The 23,141-nt window shown below is 45.4% G+C and overlaps 1 protein-coding gene across 2 annotated transcripts; it reads left to right on the top strand.

The window, feature by feature from the left end:
* The first annotated feature begins 541 nt into the window (after positions 1–541).
* On the top strand, positions 542–20,832 carry LOC126544392 (fructose-2,6-bisphosphatase TIGAR-like). Of its 2 annotated transcripts, none has more exons than XM_050191705.3 (6): positions 542–749; positions 1,463–1,500; positions 4,815–4,933; positions 9,840–9,914; positions 19,011–19,121; positions 20,109–20,832. In XM_050191705.3, the coding sequence occupies exons 1-6, from the start codon at positions 724–726 to the stop codon at positions 20,808–20,810; spliced, it is 1,071 nt and encodes a 356-aa protein (XP_050047662.1). In that variant the 5' UTR covers positions 542–723; the 3' UTR covers positions 20,811–20,832. The 2 variants fall into 2 exon arrangements, with proteins under 2 accessions (XP_050047662.1, XP_054918512.1); XM_055062537.2 differs by lacking the exon at positions 542–749 and adding an exon at positions 1,016–1,351.
* Positions 20,833–23,141: the final 2,309 nt, after the last annotated feature.

Genomic DNA, 23,141 nt, shown 5'->3' with positions numbered 1-23,141 from the left:
TGAAAACTTGAACACTAAATGTTGTGTCACGTTGATAACGCGCAAGCCGTTCGTGACTTGGAAGTACCGGGCTCACAGTTGTAAAGAAAGTAAATGCAGGCAGGACAGATGGGGATTATTGTTGTGGGAGAAGAAACGACACGAAGGGTGTAAGCTTCTTCTTAAAAGTGTTGTTTGGGGACAAGATATGCCCTAAAGAGCATGAATGTTTTAAACTACAGGGTGTTGCTTCCCTTCGCTTGTCCGCTCAACGACGCAACATTCGAAAATGAAGTCATACTTTTCCAGTAAAGTGAGCTTAGCTGTTCATATATTTACTCTTTATTCTACAAATAGGAATCTATACACGTCTCGGTAGACCGGTAAGTGTTCAGCGATTACTTAAAATTTCACGGCACCTCTAGAAACGTCCACAAATGACTCCACTTACACCGTATGGAGAATGCCTACAGCCTGATGGCGCTAGAGAACCTCCCAATACGAGTTTCAGTCAGTGCCGTAAGCATCATCGGCATCATCATCGCCGTCCTGTTGAGCGAGCGCCCGCAACCAGAGAAGAGCGTGTGTGTATGTGTGTGCGTGTGCGTGAGTGTTTTTCGGGAAAGTGTGATACGAGTTTGTTATAATATGCACGTATCGTGAGACCAAGCGCTGGCGTGGGAGCGTGTGCCTTAATTTTATTTTTTTGCTGCCCCCTCGACATCGTTTCCAAAACCGGGGGTTATGTTTGCACTTACCTTGGTCCGCCAGTAAGTATGCCATACACTGGTTCCGCTGCGCGTTGTCCGGCGCCTTCAAAAAGCCTTTGCCATTCGCCACATAGGCACTTCAGTTTAACGCCTGTAGCTCGGCGCTACGGTGTTGAACTGAAATAAAGATGTGGCAGTCGGAGAACTTGAGACGTGACGCGAGTGCATAAAATTTTTTTAGTAAGTCTTCGTTTGCAGCACAGCCAAGTGTTTGTTTGTGCTGGCGAGAGGCCCCGGCGTTTTTCCTGCGAAAAGAGCGGCCCCTGAAAAAGGCGAAGCCTCGCTGCGGCAACGTCGGCATCGCCTATCGCGCGGTGTTTGTTTCTTCGGCGACGCGGACGATATGTAAAATGATCTCCAGTCAAATGCCATTCTCAGTGAAGTTTCCCGGATAATGCAATGGGTTTAGGCGCCCTGCGTTGCGAATTTCGTGCTGCTAAGTTGAACGCCTCGCTGGTGATCGTCGTCTGACCCAAATCGTGCAGTTTACCCGGCACTTCTTTTCCTTTTTTTTTTCCGATTTTCAAGGCATTGCGATGTATGCTTTTTGCGCTGTTAGTTGCAGTGATGTAGACTGCAATGCACGCGAGTGTTAGTGTAAGGTAAAGAAATGCCGGTGCTAGCGTGCTTTGTGGGGGGTATTTTGACGCAGCCTGCGTAAATGTGCGGCGGTGCCGTGTTTCATGCTTGCATTTTTCTCTCCTCTCTTGTAGTGGGGAGACACTGCACAACAAAGACAACGTCATTCAAGGTGGGTTACAGCTGCCCTAGCAATGTGCGGAATCGTAGTTCCGTGCACTCGACGTGTTGTCACTTTCGGGCAATCTAAACGTTTTTCTGTAAACCCCGAGTTGCTTTGGTTATGTTCCGTGATGTTGGTTGATGCTGATGTTGGGTTGATACTGACCTATCACACTATAGTGACGCAGACAGAATCAGCTTACGAATTGGCTGGCGATAGTGAAAGTCCAGACTTTGTCAACAGTGAAAAGCTGTTCATGCTGTTCTAAATGCGAGTCTACAATTCTCTCTACGAGTTTGCAGACTGGCGTTTTGAAAACATTCAACATGGCGGACTGTGTGATCAGTCCTCACTCAATCCATCAGGGTCTTGGGTATCAATGTTACCTAATACAATATGCTGTTGACCTGCCAATGCAGCAGCTCTGCAACTGCTTAATTGGTGTGGCTACACATGACGCATGCAAATTCAGGGCAGTCCAAGAACATTTCAAGTTCAAACAAAATGGAGCAGATGCAGCCTGAGCATGGCTGTTGAGTTGACCCGGCAGGTATTGATGTATGCAGCCCTTGCACTTTTTCTTTTTCATTGTATGAAAGCTTACGCTTGTTAGTGCACATTGTCTCGGAGCAATGCGGTGTTGCATCATCCCGATTTGATGTGCAGTTGCATTGTTCCAGAGTGCATGACTGCGGCGAACCAGTATTTGAGGGCTTCTCTGACTCACTTGTCGTGCTTTTTCCAGAAACTCTTTCGTACACCTAATGTTCTCAAGTGGAAAATTTGTAGTGTTGTAAACTTCTGGTGGGATGTATGAAGTATGCCACATTTCTTTATTCTTTGAATTTAAGACGAGTATATAAATAGTGCGCATGTTTGTGACTTTCGAATACAGTTGAATGTATAGACCGATTGGTTTGACTGATGTTTTACTGACATCAGACTGGTCGAAGTGAACTGGCAGACCAAAAATGGACGACAGTGTCGTGACAACACAGGTTTGCACTGCTTTGTATGTGCTTAGCCCACAAATTCCAATGTATTATTTTTGATACACTCAGTTTTATGATTAAAATGATTTCTTGTTTTTCAGTGCAGGAAATGTAATGCGTAATCCGCAATGAGTTTTTTATTATCCAGGGCAGTTTTTGTGTGGATGGCTTAGCAAAGCAATTACTAATTAATTATTGCCAGAATTACAATTACTTACTCCAAAAATGTGATTCATTGCAGTTAATCAATTACTGTTATGTAAATTAATTAGTCAGTTACAAATATTAATTGATTAACATCACTTTTGTCCTGACATTAACATTGCATTCAGATGCTTATTTGGGTGCAGATGCTTAGAATAGTGTTGCAATAACAGAATCCGTAAAATTTTTTTACCAATTGTATGGCCATACAAAACATCGAATTCTCCCCTTCTATGTACGTTAATAAAATGTTGAAAATTCTTAAATGTACAGAGTTTCTTCAGGATGGCATTTGGCTGGTTATACAATTCACCAAATGCACTTCGTCTACGAATAGGCTTTGCTCAGTCTTCATCCCTCATCATTTCATAGAGCTGTAATCATGTCGTAGAACCAATACTTTGTCTCCTACCTCAGCCATTGCTGTGGTCTGTGAAATTTATTGTTGCACACTGATCGTAATGCTAACAATAAAGTGTGCAAGTCAAAATCATGCCAGCATTGCACAAAGGGGCAGAGTCGGAAGCAAAAGATTACTTTCTAGTTAGCCCAAGTTAGCCCTAACCTATTCACATTATGTGGAGTTGGGCAGGTTGGTCTTGCGTTGTCGACTTGGTGCAACAAAGTGGTGGACCCGCCGTTGTAGCTCAATGGCTGTGATGCTGCGCTGTTGAGGGCGATGTTGGACATTCGACTCAGGCCACGGTGCCTGCCGCCTGTCGAAGGGGGTGGAATGCAAAGGTGCTCGTGTACTTTGCATTGGGCACACATTAAAAGGGCACTAGGAGGAAATGATAAGTTGACACCACATTGAAAAGTTGGGCTTCTGTAATAACAAATAGGAAGTGGCACCACCTGTCTTAGACTAGTCATTAGGCGGCACGCCTACCCGACTCACTAGCAATGAATGTTCTTGAAGCTTGCCGAGCTCAATTTCTGTCTCTTCTAAGATCCAGTGTAGTCATTCTCTACTGCCAAAAAATTTATTAGGCTTGAGTAGATGCTGTCAAACTTCATGACATCAAGGCGAGCTGGCGCATTCCTGCGCCGGCTCGCTGAACGCGCCAGCTTGCCGTTAAACCGTTAAACTTCAAGGCGACAGTGCCACCCAACTTTCATTTTATTGCGTTAGCAATTCACAATAGTGGCAATAGCGTCGTAGTATGAACACTCCAGGCGAGTTTTCGCCATCGCTGCCAATAAGTGCCACCATCGCTGTGATGTTCCGTATATATTTATGTATACATGCGCTATATATGTACTTATGCTGCATATGCAAGGTAGATGGGTTATGATTCAACTGGCAAAGTTGCTCAAGTGAGGACTATGTTCTCGGGTGAATTGTTCCTCACAATTTTTTTACAATTGCAGGGCACTAACGACAGTAATAAACATTTCATTTGCACATGCGTGTATATTATTTTGAATCTTCTATTAAAAGGTGAGAAAATTGTATATATATATATCGCAGCTCACAATCTGAAAATGACGTAATTTTACTGGTGCTGCTTTTTAAGGGCCGCGCAGTGGCGCCTGTGCGATGCCATTACAGGTGTTACACGACATGTTGAAGCTTTGAAAGGTGCTAGAAATTTTAGCACATTGGTCTGTGTTGTATCCACGTATAGCCAAACCCGCACATAGTTGGAACACTGTTTGAACAATTCGAGTGCAGTGCTAAACCTTGCACCCGCTGTCAGTGCTTCGGCCTTCAAGCGAAACTTCCAAATTTTTTGTCTTGCTTAACAAGCTTTCTCCCACAACTGGCCGTTGTGTTGCGTTAGGGGACTTTACAAATGCAGCCCAAATGACTGTTCCTTTAAGGAACCCCAGGTGACCATAATTGTAACCTATAGCAATCCACATTGGTGTCTCTTATAGCACCTGTGCTGGATTGGGACTTAAAGCCCAATCACTCACTCTCTGATCAAAAGTGAAAAAATGGGCGAGTCGGTATGGAAGCACGATCAGAAAGTGAGAAATGGCAAGTTGGTGCGGAAGCATAGGAGTTAAGGCGAAGAAAAAAAGCCCCTTGAAGAGCGCCGTGTCCCGTCTTTTCTTGTGCCTTAGCTTGTGTCCCAGTAGTTCACGCTCTGAATTTAGCCATTATCACTCTCTGGTGCGCAGGCCAGCTGGATGTACCGCTGTCGAGCATCGGCCTTGAGCAGGCCGAGCTGCTGGGCAAGCACCTGCAGCAACAGAGGTTCACCCACGTCTACAGCAGCGATCTGTCGCGTGCCAAACAGGTGCGGGCACGCGTTGGAGAAGAGGGCCCCTTACACACTAGCATGCTTAGAAATGCTCATCTTTTGATCGTTTTGTTTTCAGAAAAAATAGAATTGCGTAGGGCAGTCGGAGCAAATCCTTGCCACCGCCATTCTCATGATTAGGCGTACTGAAACTTGTCCTTCAATGAGCGGCTTTTATGATTGCTGTAATAGTAAAGTACAGCACGGGGAGAGGGGAGAAGAGTGGTGACATCTTTCACAGTTAACACAGGCACAGATATTCTCCTTCAGTGGCCTTATGTGATGTTTTCTCAACTCCTTAAAGTTGTCAGTACGTTCAGAACACTGTGTTTGCTGATAACACCCGATTTTGGTTAGCTCGCGTCTGAGCACACATTGCTTCACTAATGAAACTGCCTTAATCTGTCCTGCCTTGCCAGTTACCATGGATTGAACAGCTGTCATAACCGGCAATCTATACCGGTAAATGGCGCCTGTGCAGCAGTGTTGGAGCACTCTAGATCAGCATGCTCACGATTGTACTGTTGCGTTCAGTAGGACTTGCAACGTGCAAGCCTTAGCCGAAGCACTTTCTGGGTCAAGCTGGTGGCACTAGCATGCAAAGCTCTCTACATTTACAGCAATACATGGGAACTCTCCCATGCTTGCAGTCATCCACCAGTCATCCGCTTTCTTTGGAGGTGGCATGACCTTGTCTTGAAGCAAAAGTACCGTGGTACGCCCAGGAATGAGACTTCCCCTGCTTAACACGGCGTGCTTTGCCATTATGTGTAGGGGGGTGCGAATAGTGATTCTTGAGACCAAATTGAATGCAAATCGAATAGTGCCAGAGGCAAATTGAATCGAATATTGAATACTTTTCAAATAGGTTTCAAATAGTGAATAACTGTTATCACAATATGAAACGATGTTCAGATCCTAGCATCGCTAAACTTAGCAACTTTATATCGTTATATAGTACGTTGTGAAACATTCTGTATTAAAAGCACAAATGAAGCATTAGGAGTAAACAAGTTTCTTCGCATGTATGGGGACCCGTCACGATGGCTTAGCGGCTGTGGTGTTGCGCTGCTAAGCACAAGATCACAGGATCAAATCCCGGCCATGGCAGCCGCATTTCGATGGGGGCGAAATGCAAAAACGTATGTGTACTTAGATTTAGGTGCACGTTAAAGAACCCCAGGTTGTCGAAATTAATCCGGAGTCCCCCACTATGGCATGCCTCATAATCGTACAGTGGTTGTGGCACATAAAAACCCCAGAATTCAATATACGCACAGGGCTCTTCAGAGAGTGCGAGTGATCGCTGTACAGCCTCTAAAGTATGGCTACCTAAGTTACGTGACATACTCCACTAGGTAAGTTCACACGTCTTATGTGTATGCTATGCCCGTGGGGGAGAAAATTTTGCATACTTTTGCTCCAATTTTGTTTATTTGGGTGTAGTTGGCATTTTTAAATATTTAAAAAATGCTTGCATTTACACATAATGACTATTCAGTTCGGTTGACAAATCGAATAGTCATTATTCGTAAGTGCAAATATTTTTTATTTTAGTTATTTTATGAATATTTTTCCATTTCACTTGACAAATTGAATAGGACACTATTCAATTCGTCGTTCAAATGTTTCGAATTTTCACACACCCCTAATTGTGAGCCGTTGATCTTCAGTAGGGCAGTGTACTGAGAAAATGAAGAAAGATGAGAAAATGAAGATCCAACTATCGGTACTTGAATTTCGCGCCGAAACCCCAGCGCCGGTACGTCAGCGTGACGTCAGGGATTCCAAAGTATGTTTTCGCATTTGGGCCACGTTGGCTGAATAAAGGTTCCCGAAACTTGTCATGTTTAATATTTCGTTCCTTTAGAACACAATGTAGTCAATCTGTACCGCTATATACAATTAGTAGGCCCTAGAAGATGCCATCAAAATCCAAGACGTCACAGCCCCCAGGTGCGGGAACTTAAGTAGGCGTCGCCACCCGTATTTCGTTCTTGCGCTTCTTCTGGCTTACCAAACGCCTTATCGCTGTAAGAGTGGTGTTTTTGGTGTTGCAGAAAGGTAATTTACTGATGCAGAAGAAATCATTTTTCACTTTAGTGTCCCTTTAACACCGTAGGCTGCCTATGTTAGTCACTCGCACTGTTTGTAAGACAGATGCATAATTTTGCTTTCTTTGAAATTTCTTTGGGTCCTATTATGTAGCAGTCACCTTGTGGCCCTTCTGTGATTGCTATTGCTTCAACATCACTGCTGGCAGTGTTGAACACGGAACTCCGCTTGGTGGTAACAATCGGGTTAGGGTTAAAGAAGGGTGCTTGCCTGGAACTTCTTATCGCTACAGCTAGTGCTTTGTTACTGTTGCCAAGTGTTAGAGAAACACATAGACATACTGCAAGCACATGACCCAAAGCGAATATGGAGAGTGAGAAAATGTATTTATTAACATCTTGCTGTAGGATATAATGCCATTCTCTCTTTTTGGCATCTGTAGAGGATGGGAAATAAGATGGGAAAGGGAGGCTGGTATTTAAGGTTGTGCGAAGCAGCTGGCTTTGTGTTACTGCTGGAATGGAACTTTGGACATGTCGGGATTTGAAAGACCCTAGAACAACCGCTGCTCTTGAAACTATAATCGTTTATTTTTATTCGTTTTAAAAAGAAGAGGTACTTGAGCTGCACACGCAGTGACGCTTGTAATTGTAAGATGATAAAAACAAGAGTAAAGCCTTAGCCTGCACTTTATAAGAAATTTGGAGGACGCTTACGCTTTCCCTCTAAGAGTGGAGCACAATAGCGTTCAAAGATCCCCGACTGTTTCTCACCTTTCCCGGCAACTGGAGCGTATGTAACCGTAATCCTTACCGGGAAATGAACGTGCTGCAATGAACGTGCTGATCAAACTGCTCATTCAGCTCATGTAGAGGACAACCGCCTATCGATCCCACTGTCTAGTACAGATGCTGCAAGGATGCTCCACCTACTTGCACGCCAATGCACTACATCAAAATGGAATGAACCACATTTTACGCACGCATGTTTGTACACCTTGGGTCCAACCTTAAGCCTCTGACTTCCACCAAGACTTCCCCTAAGCAACACAACCCTTTTGTGTAGGCTATGGTTGGGTGTTGCATTTACCAGTGCCTACATGTTCCGCATAGGGATCGCTGACTCCCCAGCATGCGGCGATTGCGATGATGCGGAAACAATTTTTGTTGCTCTTTGCTAGTGCCCGCTGTACAGTGTGCAGAGACAATCGCCTTTCGTCGTGCTGAACCAGTTGGACGACCAGCCTCTGTCGGAAGAAATAATTTTGCAACATCAATGTGACTTAGCATCGCATCAGAAGGCCGTGATTGGAATGCCTTTTAAGTTACCCGTTCTGTTACTTTTTTCTCCTTTTGTGTCTTTTTCTTCCATTATTTTCCCCTCTTGCTCTGTGTCATCTTTACAACCCCTACATCCCCAACCCCAGTGCAGGGTAGGAAACGAGAAATCTCCCTGGTTAACCTCTCTGATTAACCTCCCTGTCTGTCCTCTCTCTCTCTCCCTATTGACGCGATTTAATAAACAAGCTGAAGTAAGCAAAAATGTGCGTTATGAATTTTTATAAAAATTTAGCACGTCTGGAAGAAGCGAATTAATGTCTGCTTACGCTCTACCGTGGCCGCCCACGCAAGAATTAAACATTGGCCACTCTGCTTGTCAGTGTCATAGCCATTGGGTCTCACTAATTAGTTAGTTTTGATCACTCAACTAGCCTCGAACCACGCAGTACTTAAGGTCAGATCACACGTATGCTAGCCAGCACGTGCTCACTATTGCACACTCCATGCTAGACACCTGGGCAGACATCGCTTCGTATTGAGCTATTGACAGCACTTCAAGATGCGCAAATGTCTCGGTCGGTCAAGCTGGCGCAGGACAAAGCTAGTCTGCACCCCGTAGCACGGCCAGACTAGAGCACTTGAGCGCAAGCGTACACGCTCGTTGTGCACATAGCAAATACTGTGCATACGCACCACAGTTGCATGTAGCTGCGTCTCCTTCATAGCGTAGACACCGCGGGGTGTCGCGACAAGTCAGCTCGCTGTGGCTCGATTATGACTGTGTTTGGCATGTCTTGGGTACCAAAATTGGGAATAGTGTCATCTGTGTCAGTCTACGCGAGCATCCAAAAGGAAATTTGAACTGCACACGTCAGTGATGTTCTCTAGGCGGAATGTTCTGGATCACCCCGCTCTGCTGTAGCCTTCGCAGTGCAAGACTTTTATGAAGGAAGGAACAGGAGCTCCGCAAAGGGGATCAAATGTGGTCTTTGATTGTCAATAGCTCTGCTTCTCGTGAACTTATTGAAGTACATTTTGCTTCAAAGTATTTCTGAAATAGTCTATTATAACTTCAATTGCATTTCTGCACTTCAATAAAAAGTGTTTCAGGGCCCCTTCAAAGTATAATGAAACCAGAGTGCTGGCGGTGCAAGCGGGGAGGCAATTCCAACTGGACACTACCCTTGAGGAGGAGGAGTTGGAATGTAAACTCAGAGAATTTCACTTTACACCCTTTGGGGCATATCTTTGTACCACAATATTAATCCCCATCTATCTTGCATTCCTTTCCTTTCATTAACGCTGCATACCCGGTACTTACAGGTCACGAACACCATGTGTGTCACCAGCGTGACATAGCATCCTTAAAAGGAAAGTGGCGAATGCAAAGTTTTCAACAAATGAAACAAACATGGACGATGACAGTTGCATGTTGTGGCACAACGATGCACTCCAAGTGGTCTCAACTCTATTTAGAGTGTAGATCTGTGCGCTACTGGGGGCATGGACTTGGGACGTGCTTTGGCTTTGGGCCACTAAGCACCTAATGCGTCTTTCTCATCTTGCAGACTGCCATGTCGATTCTGGAAAAGAATCGGGTGACTCCAGGGCCTATTATCGAAGACCAGCGGCTACGAGAACGGGTGAGGTTGCACCGCTGAAGTTTAAGCAGTGTCTGTGCTTGAAGAAAGTGTTTAAACTCTTTTGTGGCCATTTGCACTTGCACTAAAACATTCATTTTAGTAGAAGCTTGGGCTAAGGCTTTCGTTGTTGTAAGCCAGCATTTCTCTGGCACAGGGAGTGGCGGAGTTTCTCAACATGTTTGTTGAAATTGTCAAGGATCTGCAGCTGCCTCTTTAGAAACTTGCCTTTGGTACACATTAACTCCAGGTTTTCACACTAACCCAAATGAAATTGAAAAGCCAGAATCAGTGTTAAGCTCAAAGGAGCCTGGTACGTTAACAGTATTCGGCGAAACTTGTCATCAGGATCCCCATTAATTGCGTGCAACACCATTCTCTTAACTGTGAACAGTCTAGACTGAATCTATGGACTATATAATGGGAGTAACATACAGTTACCAATCGATTTTCCAGACCTCGTGGGGACCGAAAAATAGTTTAGAAAGCTTGTTCACCCAAAAAAGTAGCATTTATTAGGCTTAGAGTCGCATAAAAAAATCTAATGATGCCCTGCCTCATTATGCTTGGAGGCAATCAGGTTTGCTTGGATTTGAGTAAGAGTGACGTCGTCTCTGTATACAGCCGACAGGAGTGTCACCGTGTTCGTGATCTCCGTTGCCAGAGATTACCACGGAGATTGAAGAAATGAGGAACCTTGCTTCACACCACTTGGCTCAAGTGAAGCCGCACAAACACTCGCAAAAGTGTGACATCTCCGAGACGCACCTGTTCTCTGGACACTCCACTTGCAAAATAGCAACAGAAACTTTCAACAAAACAAAAAAATTATCCCACAACAAGTGATTTTGATAATAGTGCTGAGTGAAAAGAGAACGAAAAAAAGTGTTGTCCTCTCATACGGTTTGTCAGCTAAGACTGAGTGGGCATGGCCTCCGAGACAGGAGGGTGGCACACAGTGTACCAATCTTGGAGGCTATTGAGCGGGCCACTGGAAGACAAGCCTGGCCAAGCCTGTGGAAAATCCACCATGGCAGCCTCCACAGTCATGTAGCGTGGCTTGGAACAAGCGATTTAGTCCGGAAAATGGAACTTTGGGGCCTAAATATGTCCAAAAACTCGGTCGCCAAAATACATAAGCTCTATGGGAACTGTGACGGTACATTTATGAACTCCAGAATATCGATCAAGTCTGAAAAATCCGTCAACTACTATACAAGCTAAATAAAGTAGGATCTGGGTAATACGATCACTTCTGATAGGAATTTCTGGATGACACAAATTTTTCAAGTCCTGGCACAAGTGCATTAGCTTACCACATGTTAAATTCCTAATGTTACGAACTGCTTCTCATGCTGAGGCGGGCGATACGAACAATCGAGCTGCCACGCGATGAGGCCCCAGCATACCATTGGTACCTGGTACTGGCTGTTGTTGTCTACCCGTCTTGACTCCAATCCCTCCTACCCAGCAAAAAAGATTTCTTCGTGTAGTACAGTTGAATCTCGTTAATTCAAACACACTTAATTCGAACTTCCTGTGTATTTGAACTGACACCGTGGTCCCGTCAAAGTTTTGTGTATTCTGATGGGCGAAAATGCCCGGTAACTCTAACACACAAGCGTTTGTGACGATTACTTCGAACATACCGCGCTCCAGCAATGCTTTCAGCAGCGCGCCAAATCACACGGCAGCGCCTCCGACCAGCATTGCTCTGACCCCGCCATAGAGGAAAGGCTACCCTCAATGCTAGGCTACCCCTCAATGAAAGGCTACCGCTCAATGCTGTGCGCGAAAAAAAAAAATGAAAGGAGGAAAACCGTCTTGAAAATTGCACCCTCTTGCATATCACAAAGTCAGTGTTTCTGGGTCGTGCCATCCTGCCCCAGCCACACTAGCCGTAAAACGCGTGCAGCGGGGCTCGCCGCGTGGTTCGCCGTGAGCAGAGGAGACAAATAAAGGTGTTCCCTACACTAACATGTGTTTGGGAAACTGGTATCATGCGGACCCGCTAGACCGCTTGTTTCACACTATCGTCGGCTCGCGCCAGCTCTTGCTTGCACCTGTTTTGGTTGGCTTCGTTGGTCTCGTTCGCATTTGTTTTTTTTACAATGACGCATCTAAACCAAGATGTCTTGTTGGAAAGGTTGTTGGAGACAGCGCGCCATACGCGATTCTGTACAAGACAGATCCTGCATGAGTACAAGGATGCTAGGGTAACATCCAGTACTTCATTCTCCTTGTCTTTCGAACGCAGCCGCGTCGCAACAGAAGGGAGCACACGAACATGATTATGATCAGTGGCTACGACTTCGTCATCTTGATAATACATGAATCGCGTTACGAACGCAGGACGAAAGTAAACACAGTACCAGTCTGTCGCCGGATGAACAAACAAAGCGCGAGCATGCACAGGGAAGCAGCGGCGGAGGCCCAATCCTGGCCTCGTCAACGCCGCTGCTTCAGTGGCAGCAGGTGGCAGAGCTCGGCATTAGCTTAGCCCGCTCCTCAAAGTTTCGTTTTCTGCCGTTTCCAGGATGCGAGTGTTGGCCAATGTGGGCAGTTTCATGGTCTTCACTCGCTGTGTGCTTGCACATCTCTATATTTCACGACTCTCACCATTTGTGCATTGTGTTATGGTGCACAAATACTTCAAAAACAAGTCCTCCTTTTAGTTCGAACAAATGTTCTGGCCCCTTTCAGTTCTAATTATCGAGATTCGACTGTAGCCAGCAAACTCGTGTGACTCCATCTTGCCGTGTTGGCAAGATCGGAGGCATTTGCTTCATGGATAGCCTTATCTCTATTTCATGCCTTACGTCATTTTCAGCGGCCGATGACAATGCGAAAATCGTGCTTGTCACCACCAGGCAACAGGTAGGATACAGCAACAAAAGAAACTCGAGCTACTCGGGCAGATCTTGAAATGTCGGCCTCAAAACATGCAAAGTGCGCAGCTCGCTGCTGCCAAAATGTTCGCGATGCTGTTAAAATATCATTCCGGAAACCTCGCAGCGCTTGTTTAGTGCCAAGACTTAGTTTACAAGAAAATTGCGTCTGAAAATTGCATCTGCAGTTATCGTAATTCAAATCTCCCACCACCCACCTGCAATGTAGTGACATTCCCTATGCCATCACCGCTTACTGCCGTCAGGGAGTAATACTGCGCCTGACAGACAGCGCTACGTCTTTCTGTGCTAAATGCAAACACGCGGCCATTAAGAAGCCAGGATGGAGCGTTGGCATAGACCGTTTGGGAATCCTGCAACATCAAATGAACGTGGCATTATGAGTTTCGCGAGCCAGCAAGACCGGTGCTGCACTACATGATAGCAGAGTCCTTTCATTGTTTCCTGGTCCTGAAACTGCTGCTTCAGCTTCATATAGAGCCAGTGCCCGCCGCTATAGGCACAGCGGTGCATGAGCGGGTATGTGAACGCCACTACCACTGTGGGTGTTTGGGGCAGCCTTGGTAATATAGCTTTCTAAACTTACGCAACCGTTGCTCTAGTTTCACATGACTACTTATAATATTCCACATGCATCAATAATTGCCTAAGGGTGTCTTCTGCCATGAAATGAGCGCCCGTGGTAAAAAAAGTAGCCACTCATAACATGCAGCTTGCGGCGGTCTAAGTAAAAAAAAAAATTCTGGGATTTTACGAGGCAAGACCGTGATACGATTATGGGATGCGCTGTAGGGGGAGACTCTGGATTAATTTTGACCACCTGGGGTCTTTTAATGTGCACCTAAACCTAAATAAATGGGTGTTTTTCGCATTTCGCCACCATCGAAATGCGGCTGCCATGGCTGGGCGGTCTGTCCAGATTTCTTTCTCAGCGCTGTTCGACTCAACGCTTCGATAGGTTCAGCTTTTTAATATTTGCCTGAAATAAAACACCGCACATTCGCAACAAAGCGCCAGTGGTGTCACTTGTAAACAGAGGCAAACAGCCGGGCTGTTGCACCCTCACTCACACTTAAGTAAGCGCCTGCTCTCGGATGTGCATAATGCCAGATTGTTTAAGCACAGCTGTTCGCCATCTGTTAAGCTGTGAGCAGTATCTTATCAGGAGACCAAAACAATGAAGCTGTTACTGCAAGGGCTGCTTCCGTAGAATCACTTCGTTTAATGACAAAGAAAGGAAACTGAGCTGGTCCGTGCATTTCAGATCTCTTGGCAAAGCGATGGCATTTCTGATAATTCTAAGACAAACCTCACAACTAAATGTCTTCGGAGCGGCTTTTAGCATAGGATTAAGGCAAATGTGAAGTGTTAGGACCTGGAGAGTTGGAACTGTACTGCAATTAGACAGTACAGTTTACTGACAGACGAGATTACTCGGTAATCTCGGCACTTATTCACGCAGCTTGTGGTTTCGACACAGAAATGAGACTGGGTATTTTGTTTCTTAATGTGCAGCTGTTAACAAGAGTTAAAATAATATAATCACCGGTCCTGATATTCTTATTATGGTTGAAAAATCTGAAAAAGAAAAGCTGTTTTGTAATTAAATCAGAAAAAGAAATAGGACGTGTTGGTGCAGTAACCACATACGGGCACGATCATTTATTTATGTAAAATAAGAGACAGACAGACGAATGGTCCACCATTCACAATGCAAGAAGTTTGTTAAAAGCATGTCCCTGATATAAGAAGCTAAAGAAAGAACATCAAAACATATAGATGGCATTGGGAGGCAGGAAACACCAGCAAATGAATGGCAGTAAATACAGAATGCATAATCGACTGTTCTTATACACAAGAAAGCGTAAAGCATGAGCATCTCATAACACGCCACATCGCGAAAAAACTCTTAAACGAACCGAAGTAGCCTCGGGACTCATATACCGGATTTTCTTTTCCTTTTTTACTGAGACAATTCTTTTAAAGTAGCCTGTTAGCCGTACCACCATTCTAGTTCTTCAGCTGTTACTTAAACATGCGCACATTACTTGCTCAACAAATCATAATGCAAATATAGCTAGCAACAGTCTGCTAATAATCTAAAAGCAGATGTGGTTCAAGAATTGTAGCCCATCAATAGCCAAGACAAAAGGACAATGGAAAGTAAGGCAATGCATATTACCGTATTTACCCGCATAATGATCGCACTCGCGTAATGATCGCAGCCCTGAATTTCGTCCTCAAAATCCGATTTTTTTTTCTTTCCGGTGTAATGATCGCACCCTGAACTTGTCGCAGTGATATGTCGTGTGCAAAGTCTAGCTAATGATTATCGCGCTTACCATCTGTCGAATGCTACGCGAACGACTCTTGAAGACATACCAAGCGGTCTGCACGCACCCAACATTCTTAAGCAGATGCCCCATTTCGTTCCTTTCATCACTTTCCGCACTTCCATGAAAAGAAAGCTACAACCAAACTTCCCTCGGTTTTATTATTTGTAGGCTTCATAATGGTTCTGGTCAACAACAACATAAAGGGCACCTTTCGATTCTTCTCGTCTGCACTCGTGGGCACGCAACAAATCGCGAGCAGCAACGATAGTGGCCACGTTTACACTGATACGTTAGAAGTGGACCCTATTTATACGCCGATGCTTGTAACGCAGCCAAGATATTCGCCCACCCTTAGCGGAAACGTGCCGTATTAGGATAGCAGTGAAGACAAATGCCGCAGTTTCCGCAGCATGCCCACCATGTGTTTCTATGTCACTGGCAGCTTAGCGCGCCAATCTCCGTTTCTGTGCCCTCAAAGCGGGCATGGCTACGTTATTGTCGCAAACTTGCTGATATTATTGATATTATTCATTATTGATACAGAAGAAACTGTTTCAATGCGCGTAATGTACTCACGAGAAGAAAAATAATTGCGTTTGGCTTGCTCCGCCGGCTGCCATTTTTGCTTTGGTGTCCTGCACTGACAGTGGCAGCTGCCTGCTTGTCATCCTGCAGCAAATGCGGGATGAAAAAAGGAAATGGTTCTTTTCATGGGAAATTTAACCCGCATAATAATCTCACCCCTGAATTTGCATCAATTTTTTAAATAAAGTGCGATCATTATGCGAGTAGATACGGTATCCTATGTCATTTAAAGGCATTCTAATGCCATCCCTTCTGTAAGTGATCGCCCCTACGCGATAATCATGCTTTCCTGCTTACGCCCCTTCAACTGGTACCCCTTTAACTGGTTGGTTTTCTACCATCCGCTGCTAGACATGAAGCTCACCCTTTTGCTCGTATCTGCTTTTCTCTCCTGTGAAAAAATGCAAGTGGGTCATAAGAAAAAACTGTACTGCTGCAGTGGTGCTTACAAAAAGTGGGATTTGCAGCCAACAGCAGCTGTAGCAGTGCGACTGTCCATCAAAACATTCTCCACAATGTTCATGCACAAAAGAATAGCGAAGCGCACGCACAGAGCGCACCCTATCAACCAGCTTGTCTCAGAACGCGCAAGCATTTCGATATGCGAACGATGCCCTCCGAAACACAGTCGCGGCGCGGCAGCTTTGAGCAGTATATGAACCTGTCCCATAGCATGACAAACTAGTTGCATGACCAGAAAGCATGGAAGGAATCTGCTGATAGCGAAACTTCTGAAACGCAAAAGTGTGGATAGCGCAGTGGAGAAAACAAAACCTTTCGGCCAACCACGTCGTTGTCACAGGTAGTGTCAGTTAGTTCCTGTTTTCTAAAGATCTATTTGAACTTGACAAGTAGCATTTACTTTCGTCTCATTATGCAATGCAATAATGTTTTTGATATGAGTGTTTGAGTACCAGAGGCAGAATTATAGTGAAGAGTGCCTTGGTCATGGGGCTAGTATTTGTGTGTCCTGGGGGAGTTTCTAATTATGCTGCGCATTTACCTCAATTTCTTGATTACTAAAGCTCTGTTCGTGATAACATTGGTGCCTTAAAGGTTCTTCGGCACTGACCTACCACTTTAGCTTGACTAAATACAGTCGACTCTTGTTACAGCAGACCCTGATAATCCGCAAAAAGAAACATCCGTTTTATCCGAAGTCCGTAAGATGCGAAACACCTCACTTTCGAAACTTTCATTGCCATGTCTAATAACTTTATTGCATAGAGTGAGTGATGAACATCCAAAGTAAAAAACAAAACAAAAAGATGTCGCAGTTTTGCCGGAAAGGCGAAGCATTGATGGCAATACCAAATTAAGATAACTGCGGCAGCAGCAGTGAGCGAATTGACCTTTGTGCTGTCCCTCGCTTCAGCGCGAACTTAACATCGAAAGCATGGTGCATATGAAGCTACCAGCATTGGGTGCACCTTGTCCACATAGATAGCGTTCAGATACTATGGCCACGCTATAAGCAGCAGCCACCGGAATAGAGCCCCTGCCCCCCCTCCCCCCGTGCCTCACGCATAAGAAAGACTGCGCCTTTCGGCACGCCTTCCTCCCTCGCGTACATGATATTGAGTCGCAATCGCCAGCTGACCCTTGCAGGTCAGTTGCCGGCCCCTGTTGACACTGCAAAAGTACTTTATATGCCCGATTTTGGAAAAAATGGCCGCTGATTTCGTCCGCTGTAGCCAATAGTCCATTGTGGCGTGGTCAATTAAAAGCTAACTTCGTTGCAATTATAAAATTTGTAGAACAAACCAAGGCTGAAATATGGTTGTTATGTACGAAAGGCTGTTGTACGCGGGTCCATTGTAACGAGTGTAGACTGTATTTGCCTTCAGTGTCCCTTTAACTACGACAGTGTTTCTCATCAGCTGGTCCAGCCACATGCTTCTTCCCGAAAGGGGCCAGCACCGAGTGAACGACGGGCCCGTATGTTTGAAGCTTATTAAGCTTTATCACTCTGTATGTAGGGGTCGCTCTGTTTATCTATCATAAGACAAATATCAAAAGAAGGCACGCCAGAAGAGAAATGCACAATTTGACTCTGGGTACAGCGCGGTGCTTGCCTCATCTGTAAATTTCTCCAAAATAAGCAGTTTCATGAGCTGGTCTTAGTGTTCCATGATTTCGAGGCTGTTGAGGCACTGAGCAGCACAGAAATGCCATGTACCAAGCTTATGGGGTGACGAAGCCACACTTGCTGAAGTAGCACAGTGTTCGGTAGCACGCACTGCAATGCGAATGGGCGCACAGTTGCTCCGACTGGAAAAAAGGCGACCGGTGATGTTGTATTCTGTCCACTAGGGCAGCAATTGGCGCTTGTGTAACAGCGGACACTCGAGGTTGTTTCGTCAATTGTTTTAGGACGGCGACGGGAAACCAAGTCGAAATTGAGGTCGTTGGTGACACTGGAATACGATGACACAGGAGCTTACATGACATTCATTTTGCACTGCCTGCAGCAAGGAAAGGCGACACATTTGGGTTGTCGCCTATTAAAAAGCATACAACACACTTCCAGTGGCACTAAGCCACACGAGCTGCGACACAGATAGGTGAAGGTGCTCATCGTAGTACTATTGGCGGCAACAGCTGTGAATGCGGCGTGTGACAACCCGCGAGGAGGTTTTCTTGTGCCAGAATAAAAAAAACGAGTGCACACCGGCATTTTCACTTAGTCCAAGCAGGCGAGTACTGTGGGGAAGCTGCTGCGGTGAGTAGCTACTGTTCACAACTGCGCACGTCTTGTGCCTTTTCTTGTTTACATGGGATCTAGCAGCCAATAATCTCATCATCCAAACATAATTTGCTTATGTTCACGCGGGAAGGTCATGTTTTCTGGTAATGTATCAACTGGTTAAAAAGAGGCGCAATTGATTTTTTTATGTGTTCTCCATCGCAAGTATTGGCGCCTGGAAATGACAAAACAGGATCATATCAACGTGGTTCTACTGTACTTGACAGTCTCCCATCTGACGTTCTTGCAGGGGCTTCTCGCATGGAGTCTAGAGGCTTGATTGTTACGCAAGCGGGATCGGCACATTTGGTGTCAGTGGCGAAGTCAGGAAAGCAGCTGAAGTCATAAAAGATGTCTCGTTGTCGACTGTCTAACTCGAGCAAGGTGCAGGTTATGGCTAATGGGCTGGACCAAGTACAGAACAGAGCATCGTGTCAATTTGCTTTCTTTCTTTTCTACGAGTTCTTTCTTCACGCTGTTGAAATGTGGCCTCGAATGGTGGCGGCACCGTCTTCTCGTGCAGAAATTTGGCACAGTGGAAGGCCAAAGCTTCGGCTACCTGAAGGAGGCATCCAACAAGGCCAACCAATCAGTGAGCTCCTTCACACCACCAGGTGCCGAGACGCTAGACCAGGTAGGTGATGCAGCTATCGTCTACACTTAACACTTTCCTGCCCACGGGAAAAACATCAGTTTTTGGGTTGTGTCTAGTAAATACTTAATTTGAGCTCTAAGTAAGGCAAAATGAGCATGCTGAAGTGAATCAAATTTTTTGTGACTTTGCTCAGATGTTCAAAAATATTGTGACATGTGCCACGGTGCTGCTTACAAAATCTAGCACCTTGCGCTAGATTGAGCTTTGCACTTCAGGGCAAAATTTTTTGCCTAGCTTAATTATTCCACACTGACTAAACATGCATGCAGTCAACGCAATGTTACACAACAAAGAGTCCATGCATGCCCCTAGGCATAACTTCTACAGACCAAAATCTGACCTTGGATACATTCATTCATTAAAAGATCAAGTTCATTGTAAAATGCATCATTATAGTGATAATGGCAATACATGTATAAAGTATCTGGCCATGTTACCTTGTTACCTTTATTGCACATGTCATTTCACAGTAGAGGCGGTTGACTGTAGTCACCATGCTCAAGGAACAGGTGAAAGTCTGAAAAAGTGTCTTTTGTTGTGACTACATACTCAGAACTAGTTATACCTTACAGTATACTGATGTTACAGTACTGAAGATGTCAAGGTAAATGCAACCTCTTCAGTTTATTTCAGTTATAACTCCCCTCTCTTGACCTCCCCTCTGCTTAATACAGTAGGATCACAGGTGAGTAGGCAACAAAGAGAAAAGAAAAGCAGGTACCCAGGACTAGAACTGCTTTTTTGTCGTCTCCTTACTATTTCCCTTGCCCAGTTACTTTGTACACACAAGTGAGAGACACTACCACCCTTAATCTTGATACAATTTGAATGATTAGACGTCTGGCATAATACACTGACTCTGAAATCATTATGACCGCATTTGACTAGATTGCTGTTCACTTCTCTCTATCCAACGTGGTTGTAAGTAGGTTTGACAGGATTTCAATTCTGCCTTCCATAATGCAGGTACGGAAGCGTGCCGTCTCCTTCTTCGAAGACCTCTGCCAGCTTCTGCGCGGGGCATATTTGACAGAAGACCAGGAAAACCTGAGCCCCAGCAAACGTAAACGCGAAGAGCAGACTCCTTCACTGCCGTCATCGCTGAGCAGCTCGCCGTCTGCGTTCCCACCTTCCCACAATTCTCCATCATCAGCTACGACGCCCTCTTTTGCCGACGAACTCATCCGCGCAGCGCTCGGCCCAAGCACTGATGATGCTAGCATTGCGGCGACAGACCCAGCCCCCAACGTCTCTCTCTCCCCACTCGTTGAGCAGTGGCCCGCCACCAACCCACCGCGGAAGCTCTCGGCTTGTAGTTCGTCGGACGAAGGCGACGGTGTTGGGGGTGGGGGAGCGCTGCTGGCAAGCATCCTCGTCGTGAGCCACGGGGCCCTCCTCCGCGAGATGGTCCGGCACCTCGTCGAAGACCTCGGCTGCTGCGTTCCCGGCGGCCGTAGCCAGGCCCTGCGCATCAGCCCCAACGCGGGCATCTCCAAGTTCACCGTGTCAGGCCCACGCGACCGGCCGCGCATCGTCTGCCACCTGATTCACGACAGGCAGCACCTCATGGGCGGAAGCGCCTGTCCGATCGTGAGCAGCGGCGAGTCAATACCACGGCGGCGAGAAATGCCTCCGGCTGGCCTTTCGGCAGATGCTACGGCACTTTAGTAAAGGTGTGGGTGACCAGGGACTGTGAACGGAATTGTCTCGTTTTTGTGCTGGAAGCACCCTTTGATTCTGTTTTTCCTTTTTGTGAAGTGGCAGCAGCTGCAGCATTGGCATGAAGGTCTTGTGACACTTCAGCACAGAGCTGTGGGTATGGCTTCCATGTGCCTCACTGACGGGGGAGGCAGCGAGCTTGTCTGCTGACACAACAGTGCTTTAGGAGGCAGGCAACAGTGACGGGTCCGTGTTGTTTTTATGATGGATGTGCATTGCCTATTTTGTTTTTACATTTTTGTGCTTCCACGGGGAAGCAGTATTTTGCACTCTAAGGAAACAGGACGTCTGCAGCGGGAGCACAAAGCGGTGTTCACTTTGTAGCGCCTTCTTTCATATGTATAGCCGGCAGACGCGAGGGGCACTCAAGCTCTGGGGGTGAGGGGGGGGGGGGGGTGTACTGCTGCCAGTCTGCCTCAATTTTTTTGTTAAATTGGGGCATTTGTTTTTGTTTTGGTCATCTCTGGCACGTGGAATCAGTATTTTTCACCTTGTGAGACTGGAACATTCGACAGTTGAAGGAGTGAGCTATTGTTAAGCAGCCTTTTCCGGCAGCATTGTTAACAGTGTAGACGTTGGCCGAAGCTAGCAGCTTTCCATAGTCAGCAGCGGTTGACCACACTCTCGAGGATGTTGCACTGTAATCCGGGGTGACCAAACAGTGCTTCAGGGCCAGTTAACTTGTGGTCCTATTTCGTGGCACTGGTATTGCAGAACTGGTCGTTAATTGTTCAACCCCTGATCCGCAGCTAGGGCAGTACTTGTTTGCCAAGTTCCTTGGTTCTGTTTTCACAGTAGCTCAGGAGCCTGTGGCTTTTTGTCTTTGTCCCCCCCTCCTATACATTCTTTGACGTTTTGTTTTAAAACCAATGACACTTATGTCGGAGAAGGAAATAGGCACAAGCAATGTTCCAAAGACTTGGCGGTGCATCACCTGCGACAAATTTCTCAGTATAGTGTTCTCATCATTAGAAATTATTTTAGTGTATGCATGGGGACTGTTATGCACTTTTCCCAAAAATGCGACTTCCAGAATGTGGCCGCAAAACAGAAAAATTTATGCACTCTTAAAGTTTGCTGCAGGCATCCCAATCGCATACCTGTGGCGTCTGTTACTACGACTAGCACACAAGAAATGTGCCTGTTAACAATTTGCTGTCTCGCCACTTGTAGGATAGCGTTGTACTTGAGGAATGGTCAGGCAAAGCTTGAGGAATGTCCAAATTTCTTTGCTGCATCTTATGACGCCTAATGCATTGTAGACTAGGCACAACCTATTTTGACAGTCGGCACTTCGTTCAGACAGTGAAGAGAACCATCTTAACTAAAAAGTCCTTGGCACAAGTTGTGACATTTCATCGCTGCGGTATTGCGCACTGTATGCCATATTACTTTCTCAGTGCGAAGGCTGTGCCTACTTTTCCATGTGTTAGTGACATTATTATGGTGTTGGTTATATACTGGGTGATTCAGAAGCAACAAACAAAAAAATTGAATGTTTTATAGTTAAAAACTAAACCATAAAAACCTGTGGTTTCCATATAATTTTAAACAAGACATCTACACACTGACAGGTGGCGCTTCAGATTGCAACAGTGCTTTGGCTAAAAAAAAATATCCTTACTTTTTCGGTAATTTCTTTTTATCGCCTCGTTTAATTTTAAACTGGAGCATGGGGAAACAGAATGAACTTGTGTGGCAATTGCAACAGCTGATTCAAGATCGCTGTTTCGAGCTGAATTAGCATTAAGGAATTCAGGGACGTTCATCTTTTCTGTTTATGCAAGAAAGTTTTTGTGAACATACAAAGTGGAACGGGTTTCATGAGAAAATTGTTACTTTGACCCAAAGTAGCCTCCTGAAACTACAAAAAAGGAACTGTACGAGTCATCTCAAAAAAGCATCGTCATCCAATTAGTTTTCTAGACCTGCGTGAATTTTACTTGAACCATGTAGCTTTGTCTGAGGAGGATGTACAGATTTTTGTACGTGTGTGGGCGCGTGTAGTTGGAGCTACTTCTGGGTAGGTGACAATTTCTTTTTTTCATTTATCCAAGAAACCTAACCAAACTTGGAACACAAGGTTTTTTACAGCAGTGTTAAAGTACACTTCGAATTGGAGCTTCCTTGTACACTTCAAAATAGCAAACCTCACCTTGTCAACCACACAGTGTAATTGCTTAGAAAAAAAAAAAATTCGTTAAGTTTCTACATCCTTGAAATCTCCAACAGCACTTTATAGGGGAGCAATTAGGTTGTTTCAACTTTGATTGACACCCA

This window comes from Dermacentor andersoni, chromosome 10 (assembly GCF_023375885.2).
Source record: "Dermacentor andersoni chromosome 10, qqDerAnde1_hic_scaffold, whole genome shotgun sequence".
Taxonomy (NCBI): domain Eukaryota; kingdom Metazoa; phylum Arthropoda; class Arachnida; order Ixodida; family Ixodidae; genus Dermacentor; species Dermacentor andersoni.
This window is presented reverse-complemented; position numbering and strand designations above follow the sequence as displayed.

Coding starts and splice junctions, on each gene's coding strand:
- LOC126544392 (XM_050191705.3), top strand. CDS start 724: ATGTTTGCACTTACCTTGGTCCGCCA. Junction 4,934..9,839: donor ATCTGTCGCGTGCCAAACAG/GTGCGGGCACGC, acceptor CTCATCTTGCAG/ACTGCCATGTCGATTCTGGA. Junction 19,122..20,108: donor GTGCCGAGACGCTAGACCAG/GTAGGTGATGCA, acceptor TCCATAATGCAG/GTACGGAAGCGTGCCGTCTC.